Source organism: Apis cerana, linkage group LG5 (assembly GCF_029169275.1).
Source record: "Apis cerana isolate GH-2021 linkage group LG5, AcerK_1.0, whole genome shotgun sequence".
NCBI classification, from domain to species: domain Eukaryota; kingdom Metazoa; phylum Arthropoda; class Insecta; order Hymenoptera; family Apidae; genus Apis; species Apis cerana.
In genome coordinates, this window is record NC_083856.1 from 387,538 (window position 1) to 398,400 (window position 10,863).

Consider the following 10,863-nt stretch of genomic DNA (forward strand, 5'->3'; position numbering starts at 1 on the left):
CTTTCTTTTCTTTCGAAAATTACGATTGGTGCATAACTTGATGACGTAAGTTAACAATAGTTTTATCCGGACCATATTGAGTTCTCTTTTATCTCTTAAGATCCTTAGTGAAACGAAAATCTTCGAATATCATGTTAGTTACACTGCCTGTTTAAAATCAAGTTTATGCATATTTCTATCATCGCTTTCGATGATAAGAATTATTTTTTCCTAACGGAATATTATAAGCAACGATTTTCCATTTTCAATCGGTGAGTATGTCTTCTGCTAAATTTCCGGTTGACTGTCATTCCAAAATTTTATTAAACTTTATGAAAAATAACTTGTCAATAACAATTTGTCTATTTTCACTTATATTTTTTTACATTTTTTAATTGTTTACTTAGATATGAACATTGATTAGATTGTCAATATATTCAATAATTTTTTAAGATTTGTGATTGAAAGTCTTTCTTTAATTAAAAATTTTATTTTTATAAAATGTAAATGATTGAAAAGAATATTAAATAAGACAAGAGATATTAGGAGAATATAAATTATAAATTATTTTTAATTTATAAATTAAAATCTAACCTTTTTATATAGTTTCAGGTGATGTGGTTGTTGCCTAACCTAAGTACATATTTTATTAGTTATTGAATGTTCTTTTATGTTATGTATGCTATGTGTAGTTTATTATTATTATTTGTATTTATTTTTATTTTTTATTATTTTCTTATTTATTTATCTATATTTATGTGATAAATTATTGATTCTTGTATTTATATTTAAAGATTTTTAAAATATATTTATTAATATTTAATTCTTAAATTAAGCTAAATTCATGATACTATATGACAGCACTAAATAATATTGTAATTTTCATTGAAATAAAATTATCCAAATCAATATCTACAAATTTTATCATGAAATATTATTATGTATATATATATATATATATATATGTAAATACATACAATATTTGCATATATATTTATATATGTGCATTTTTATTTATATCTTTAATTATATATTATAATTTAAAAATTTTTTTAAATTTTTAATAAGATATAATATTACAAAATTTTGAACATTTGTAAAATAAAATAAAATTATTCATATAAATCTGTTATATAATATTTTCACTATATATTATATTATAATATATAATTAATATATATTATAATAGAGTTAAATTAAAGATTTAAATTAATAATAATGTAATGCAATAATAATATACTTGACTTAAACAATTTATAATTTTTATATATTTTTACAATATTAAATTCTAAATATTTGCATAAACAAATAAAAATTTACATGATTTACTGATATTAATAAAAATAAAGATTTACATGAAAAATCCTTGCAGAGATATTAAATTTTTTAATTTAATATCGGAATTCCAAGTACACACAAATTAAATATAATAAATAGAAATTATTTATAACATTAATAACAGGAAATTTATGATATTTTTTTTATAAGTATTTTTTCTATATTATTATTCTATATTCTATATTATAGTATTTTCTATATTATAAAATTATTTTATTATTATTAATTATTGATTGAAGAATAATAATAATGAAACCATCGCAGTTTTTGATAGAATTTAATAGGATAAAAGATTTTTTTAAAGAAAAATCGATCGATGCTTGTTTAATTGTAACCTATTACAAATAGCTGAAGATATTAAAAAGAATAGTTAAGATTACTTTGTTTTTACAATCTGCTGATTGTTCATTGTAATTTAAAAAAAAAATAAAAAAAAGATCATTAACAAATATTATTTAGGTATTATTTATTATTAATTATTTATATAATTAAATTGTTTTTTTAATCATTCTTTTATTTAAAAAATTAATTAATTTGTCTTATAATAAAAAATTAAATTTGATTTTTTTTTTTGAAATTTATTTTATTTATTTATTATTTATTTTATTTATTTATTAAATTGGCGAAATAATTGTGAATTAATAACTATTTCTATATAAATATAGTCGATATAAATTTTTTTAATGTATATAATAAATTAAATGTTTCATATGTAACATTACAGTTGATATTTTTGACTCAATCACAATAATATTTGAAATATTAGTTGTTAATCAAATTACTATATTTGCTAGTTTTCATAGAAAATGAATAATGATATATGGATTTTGTTTTTTATCAAGAAAACAGATTCGAATTAATATTCAGACACTACAATTTATAAGAAATTATATTTTTTCATATATTTGTTTATTTATTTTTTATAATTTAAATTGATTAAATTCAATTGATTATTTTTAATATATTAAGATATTCATTGTAGTTAGTAAAAGTGCTTTTATTTTTTAATGGATGAGAAAAAAGACGAAATATGAGTGAGGGATTCAAAATAGCGGCAAATCATGAAGTTGATAAGTAACAATATTTTAGAAAAAAATAAAATGACGATTTTAAATTTAAAGATTTATGGTTTCTGACTTTCAATGAGTTATTCGTTTTAAAATTATTCGTTTTCGGATTTTTCATTTTGCGGGTAATTTAAAATAAGTAAAAATAATGACGATCTTATTTCGAGATAAAACAATTGCTTATTTCGAAACAATATTATATTATGTTTGATGTTTTTTTGTAATATATTTTAAGCAATTTAATATATTAAAAATTATCTTTTGTTGAAAAAATATTTTATTCTTATTTTAGACAAATTTATCATTTTTTTTAAATATATATAATGTTAATAATAATATTTTTTTCTTAATTTATATAAAAAAAATCATATGATTACAAAAAACAAATTATCTTAATTTATTTCTTAATTTATTTGAAATGTATTCAAGCATTATCATAAATTAGAATTGCATTTTTCTAAAACTTATAAAAAATTATTTTTTTTTTAATTTAAATTTATTAAATGTCCAAATATTAAAATTTAAAATAATTAAAATTTAAATATAAAATTAAATAAAATAAAATAAAATAAAATAAAATATAAATTAAAAATAAAATTAAAATAAAATATAAAATATAAAATTATTTAATTTATCGCTCATTTGTACAAAAAAAGAAAACAAAAAACTACGTGTATTAAATAGTTAAATACAATTTATATTTCTATAACTATAATAAATATATTAAAATATAATCACTAAAATTGAATTACAATAAATAATATAATTATATACAAATTATGTATAATAATAATTGTAAAATTAAAAATACGTAGAGAAATGATTTCTTAGTATCTTTCTGAATATTAATTTCAATTTTTTAAAATTGAATTTTTATAATTGAAAATGTTAATGCTTAAAATAAAAAAAAATTTATTATATTTATATTATATTTAATACGTATGATTAAACATACATTGTATGCATATAAATTACTTATTTTTTATAATCTTTACCTATAAAAATCATACTCGTAAGTTTTTAAAATAAATTATTGTTTTTTAATATAAAAATTAAATTTTATATAATTTAAATAAATATTTATAATAAAATTTTATATAATTAAAATTTAAATTTAATATAATAATATAATTTTTTTAATTTAATATTTAATATAAAAAATTATATTACTAATAAATATTTTAAAAAATAATTTAAAGACTAAATATTTAAAAAAATTTTAAAATAATTATTTTTATATATATATATAAATTTATATAAAAATATAATATTATATATATATATGTAAATATATATAAAAATAAAAATGAAATTAATAATAAAAAAAATTAAATAAGATGACAAAGTTATGTTTAAGATTCTTTTAAACTTTGTATTAATTTTCTTATTTATTAAGCAATATTTACTCATATAATGCAGTAATAAATATAATTCATAAAATTGTATTATTTAATTATATATAATAATAAATATAATTATTATTATACATTATTATATTATTATATGTGTATTATTTCTTATATTATTTCTTATTAATATATATATTATTTATGTAATAAGTTATAATTTTCAATAGGAAAGAAATTATAATTTATAGTTTCAATGGAAAAGGGCAGTGTGAAAAAAACTAAAAATGAGTTTAAGTAAGTAATTTGTTTAATATAAAAAATCATAATTATAAAATGTATATAATATTAAATTTTATTATTATTATAATGCATGAATAAAATTTATATTTAATTTATATTTAATTAATAATTATTATTAATATATAATATAAATAAAGTTTGAAATAGTTATATTATCTCTAATTAAATTTTAGACTTCTTCCAAAAATTATAAATGGCGGAATCGCAGGTATTATTGGTGTCTCTGTTGTATTTCCATTAGATTTAGTTAAAACACGATTACAGAATCAAATTATCACTCCTAATGGTGAAAAAATGTATAAATCTATGTAAGTCAATACAAGATTTAACAAATTTCTAACAAATATGCACAATTATATAAATAATTTTTTTATTAAATGTAAAAATTATAAATTTCAGGTTTGATTGTTTTAATAAAACTTATAAGGCTGAAGGTTATTTTGGCATGTATAAAGGATCTGGTGTAAACATACTTTTAATTACACCAGAAAAAGCAATTAAACTCACTGCCAATGATACTTTTCGTCATTATTTATCTATTGGATCTGGGTATATTGTTTTTCCAATTTTATTAAATAGATATGTATTATAAATATAGTATATTATGGAAATGCAGCATATTTGAAATATCAAGATGAATAAAAAATTATTGCAGAAAAATAAATAAATAAAATTGAATATGAAATTATAGAAAAATTGATAAATTCTTATATTTCAAATTCTGAATAATATAAAAAAAATACAAAAAAATATAAAATAATAATACTTTGATTTAATTAAATGGTGTAAAAGAATTTTGTTATTTGATGCAGGTAATCTGAAATAACAATATTTTAAATTATTTTCTATACTTTATAAAATTAAACAAAAATAAATATTTATTAATCATTTCTTTTGTGATATAATCAAATTCAAAAACACAGTAAGAACTATTAAATAAATATTAATTTTTAATCTTCATAAAATTTATTCTTTATTACAACATAATTAACTAGTTGTATCAAAATTTTTGTTAAAGTTATTTTTAGTAATCATTTTTTATTTATAATATTATTTATATTTATATTTTTTATTTATTTTTTTATTTTGATTAATCGATGCCTCCTTATTATTTATTAATCTGAATAGCTCTAGGAATATTTCATATTAAATTTTTTCTTTAATATTCTGTATTTGCAATGTATTTGCATATTTGTAATTTTTCTGTATCTGAATTAGCAATACAATATTGAAACCTAAAAATTCTATATTATATTTTATATTTTCGAAATATTTGAAGAAATCATATAAAATCATAAAATTAAAATGCAAATGAAATGATTAAATGATTTAATTTAAACTTTTGATTATATTTTTAATATGATTTCAACAATTAAATAATATGTGTTGAAAAATTTTTGGAAATTTATTTATTTTATTTTTCTGCAGATTAAATCAGAAATATTAAAATTATAATTTTTATTTAAATATTGATTCATATATAATAAGTTCATTTGTTCTACTATTTATGATATTTTAAATTAATAATTTTTTAGATATTTTACTATTTTAAATATCACATTTTTTTTTAATATTAATAACAATAATAAGTTGATTAACAGCAATAATTCCATATTAATATAAATATATCGATATTAATATTTATATTTTAATATGATATTTGCTTTAAAATGCTTTGAAATAAAATAATACATATTGATATGATAGATTATTGCACAAATATTATATGTTTATTTTTTATAAAATTTTTATATATATAATTTTTTTTTATATATTTGTCATGGATATAAATATATAGATAGAATGGTACAATATTAAAAATTTAAAAAAAAGCAATTTTATATATATATAATATATAATTATATAATATATATAAGAAAAAAATTGTTCAAAATATTAACCTTGATAATATACTTCAATCGTTATTTAAAATCTTCTAAGAAATTAAAAATAAATATACAATATTTATATAATAAAATATATATACATTTATATTTTGTGTTTTATTTAGTCAAAAATTAAAATAATTCAAATACTTTAAAAATAAAATGTCTGAATCACATCAATAAGATTTTATATTTAGATAAGATATTAAATAAAAAAATAAATTTAAATTTACTTTAAAAATTAAAATTTAATTTTCAGACAGAAATTGCCATTAGAACGTGAAATGTTAGCTGGTGGTTTAGCTGGAGCATGTCAAATTATTGTCACAACACCAATGGAATTACTCAAAATTCAAATGCAAGATGCTGGACGAATAGCAATAGCAGCAAAAGAAGGTAAATATAAATTTATTATTATTTTAAAAAACAAATTGATTTTTAGGAAACAATTAAGCTAAGATTATTGTTAAGCAAAAAAAAAAAAAAAATGGAGGGAAAAAACAATTATCGATATTAAAAAGAAATTGTTTTTAAGAAATTGTTTAAGAAATTTATAATTGTAAATGATTTAAAAATGATTCTTCCGTATATTTTATATTTAATTTATTTTAATATGAGAATTTTTAAAGTATAGCCAATAAAATTTGTAATAAATTATAATAAAAATTTGAATCGAAAAATTTCATATTTCGTTCGATTGATATTATTTACAGCCAGTGACATCTGCGATAACCAATAAAAATTAGAGACAGGAAGATTTAGTTGCAGATGGATGACAGCATTATCAAATATAAATTGGTAAACAGTTTGAAAGAATTGCGTTTGCTTCCAAGTTAGAATACTTAGATTTTGTTGATGAATTTTCCAATATTAAATTATATGATAATAATATGATTTTTGGAACTTTGATTTATAAAGAATTATTTAAAAAAAAAATTTAATAATTTTTATTCTTTTATAAAAACATTTTTTTTATTTTTATTTCTTATAATATAAACAATTTTACGAATAATATTGTTTAAAAAAAAATGGAAAAAATTAATTCATTCTTAATTTTATTATTTTTGTAAATATAGATATAACTGTTAATTCACAAGTTTTTAAATTTTTAAATATAAATAAATTTATTTATAAATTTCTAGTTTCTAATTTCTTTTAATTGAAGTTTCTAATAAAATTTTTACGATTCAATTTTTTTTTATGCTTGATTTGTTATAAAGTATTTTTTTCTTTTATATTTTATATTCTTTTATAAAATGTTTTCCTTGTGTGTTATAAATAATCATTTTTTTTTTTTTCAGTATAAAATAACTAACCATGGATTACAATATATTAACACATTCGTTGCAATTGATATATGTCCATTCTTATGTCCATTCAATTATTTAAATCAGGGCTGTCAAATTTTTCCTCTGGCATGACTTGTAAGTCATTGAATCATACAGTCAATCATTCCATGTATCTTATAATGATGTGGTATACTAGGACAAGAATAAAGATGTAATGAATAAGCTACAGTTGTAATGTAGGTGTTAGTTATCATTTTATATGTTGCGCATTTGTCTTAATTGTTTTAATTCTTTTCCCAATCAGCAAGTTAGTCAATATCACTATATATATATCACAACCTACTCACTATATTCTTATTCTAAAATATAGTTATCTTAATAAAATAGGAAAAAGAGTCAAATGCCTTATATGAGTGTCAGTTTCCTTGATCTAAATGATGTTATAATAGATAATATATAATAAATAAATTTATTTTTTAAACAAAACAAACAAATAATTATTATTTATTATATTTATAATATTAATAAAAATATTTTTGGTAACAAAAAATAGAATATAATAAATATAATATAAAAATATATTTTTTTAATAAACAAATAACAGTATTTAATGAAATTGGATTTAATAGTAGCGAATGTGTTATGATTTTTATAGTTTATTTATTTTTAGAAATATCAATTTTTAATTCAATATAAATTTATTAAAAAAAATTTTTTAAAATTGTAAAAATCCAAATTATATAAAATGAAATAAATATAATACAATTTCAATTAAAAAATATATAATAATTTATATATTGATAATTAATATATATATATATATAATATATATTTATATATTTTTTACATTTTTCAAATTTCTAATAAGTAAAAATTTATTTTCCCAAATATAAAATTTTTATATTTTTCTATATATTGATAGAATTTGATAAATAGATTCTAAAAATTTCAATTTTAATTTTAAAAATTTATAGTAAAAATCATGAATGTCTAAACATAATTCAATGTTGATCTAAATTGTCCATAGTATACAAAGTATCCAAGAGATAAAATTAATAAAATAATTTTTAATTTTTTCAAATTATAAGTTGAATAATAAATCAAACTTGATTTCAATAAATAAAAATTTAATTAGTAATTAATAAAATAAATATTTCATTTATGGTTTCATCAATGAGTTGACATTTGTTTCTTATCACCATTGTAGATGGTATACTTTATCTATGTAATAATTAGTCTTATGAGACATGAGAGTATTAATAATATGTATTTTAAACAAGCATAAGTTCGGATCATAGTATTTTTAAAATTAAAATTTTATTTTTGGAAAAATAAAAAATTAAGTTTTATTATATTATGTAAAAATATTTCATTATATTTTATTATATTAATATTTTCTTACTCAAAGTATTAAAGTTTTTTTGTTTTTTTTTCATATATTTATTCAATTTATATACATATAATATGCGCGCATGCGCCCAATTTAAAATAACCAGTTAATAATAATACATTGAAATCTATTGTCACTAATAAAATGATAATATATAAGTAAAAATAAATTATTTTATTACAGCAGGTAAAACTATATCAAAAATATCGGCTTTATCATTAACGAAAGATTTATTACAAAAAAGAGGTATTCTGGGACTTTATCAAGGTACTGGTGCAACAGCACTTAGAGATGTCACATTTTCTATTCTTTATTTCCCATTATTTGCTAGACTGAATGATATTGGGCCAAAAAGAGATGATGGCTCCTGTAAGTATTTAATATATTCCATATTAAAAATTTATTAATAATTTAAAAACTTTATGAGTATTTTTCTGTTTTATTATTTAGCTGTATTTTGGTGTTCATTTTTGGCTGGCTGTACTGCTGGTTCTATAGCTGCGTTGTCAGTGAATCCATTTGATGTAATTAAAACTAGATTGCAAGTAATCAAAAAGGCTCCTGGTGAACCAACATATACTGGTGTATTAGATTGTATAACGTAAGTATAAATTTTCATCATATTATTTTTTTTTTCTGAATAATAATTAAAAATATTAAAATAACATGATTAGAAAATTATATAAAAATAATAAATAAAAGAATTTGAATAATATTTTAAGTATTAGTTATTTCAATTATATTATTACATACATAGTTTCATTATATTATGTTTATAGTTTCATTATATATTCATTTATTATATATTTATTATATAAATAAAAAATAAATTATAAAAAAAATACATTTAATAATAAATTTTATAGTAAAACATTGAAGAATGAAGGTCCAATTGCATTCTTCAAAGGTGGAGCATGCAGAATGATCGTGATAGCACCCCTTTTTGGGATTGCACAAACTGTTTATTACCTCGGTGTTGCAGAATGGCTATTGGGTCTTAAATGAACATCACTTTCTACTTTCCTATACTTAAATTCTGGGATTAAAATGACAATAACTGGCGCATTATAGATATATTTTTTTGCTTAATATGGTTTGTTAGTTTTTGAAGTTGTATTTTTCTTTAATTATATGAAAACCTTGGTTATCGGATATATATAAACTATTGTTCAAGATTTATTCCATAAATTTATTCATTTTTATTCATTAATATTTTAGTTTTAATATGTATATATTATCATAATTTTTTTTTTATTTATAAGTTCTTTTAATTTTTTTTATATACTGCAATATTACTTTAAAAAATCAAATAAATTTGATAATTGTAATTGAAATAGAAAAAAAAATCTCTATATAATAATTAAATTTTATCAAAATAATAAAAATCATAATATCTTAAAATATAATTTTAGATTTGGTTAAAATTAAATTATGAGATATAGTTATAAGTTTAATATAAATAAAAGAAAAAATATATTATGATTATGATTATGCTTGAAAGATTAATCTTATTATTTTATTTCTATATGTTTTTATTTCTTCAGATAATCAAGGTTGAGCTATATAAAAGCTAAGCCAACATTTATAAATAAAAAAGAGTCTGATCTAGTATTATTGAAAATGAAAATGAAATCTATAATTTGCGATTGCATTATTTATTTTATCTATTTTCCATATGAATTATTTCTTCAGAAACCAGTGTCTCCAACATTTTTTTTCAACTTTTACATTATGTTTTACAATATATATATATATATATATATATGTTGCTATTTATATGTTATTATTTAAAATTTTATAAAGATAAAATAGAATTTATATATTATTTCTACTTCATATATATTTGGAATGAATAAAATTACACATAAAATGTTATTTATCTAATGTATAATATGTAATATTGTTAATAAATATTAAACAATTATACAAAAAATCAATTAAACATTGTTAACACTTTTTATACATTTATGTTGTAATAATGGAAACACTGGTATATATTACAAAAAAAAAACTTTTATAATTTATAAGATTTTAATTTTACTTATAATTCTAGTTAATTTAATTATCAGAGATTATTATAACTGTAAGATGAAATAATATTAAATAACTCTTAATTGATATGATTAAGAATAAAATAAAAAAATAGAAAATATAATTTTTTTGCATTTTTTAAAAATTTAATATATAGTTTTTTTCTTTATTAATTTTTATTAATTAATTATATTTCTATATTATTTGTTTTTTAAAATTATTTATTTTCAGATA

The 10,863-nt window shown here is 16.5% G+C and overlaps 1 protein-coding gene across 3 annotated transcripts; it reads left to right on the forward strand.

The window, feature by feature from the left end:
- The first annotated feature begins 109 nt into the window (after positions 1-109).
- LOC108001272 (mitochondrial glutamate carrier 1) lies at positions 110-10,249 on the forward strand. Of its 3 annotated transcripts, none has more exons than XM_062075685.1 (8): positions 110-251; positions 3,982-4,027; positions 4,207-4,341; positions 4,433-4,582; positions 6,179-6,315; positions 8,782-8,967; positions 9,049-9,199; positions 9,465-10,249. In XM_062075685.1, exons 2-8 carry the CDS (start codon positions 3,987-3,989, stop codon positions 9,601-9,603), a joined length of 939 nt encoding a protein of 312 aa, XP_061931669.1. In that variant the 5' UTR covers positions 110-251; positions 3,982-3,986; the 3' UTR covers positions 9,604-10,249. The 3 variants fall into 3 exon arrangements, with proteins under 3 accessions (XP_061931669.1, XP_061931668.1, XP_061931667.1); XM_062075684.1 differs by having other exon boundaries at positions 113-251; positions 3,961-4,027; XM_062075683.1 differs by lacking the exon at positions 110-251 and adding an exon at positions 586-616.
- The last annotated feature ends 614 nt before the right edge of the window (positions 10,250-10,863 follow it).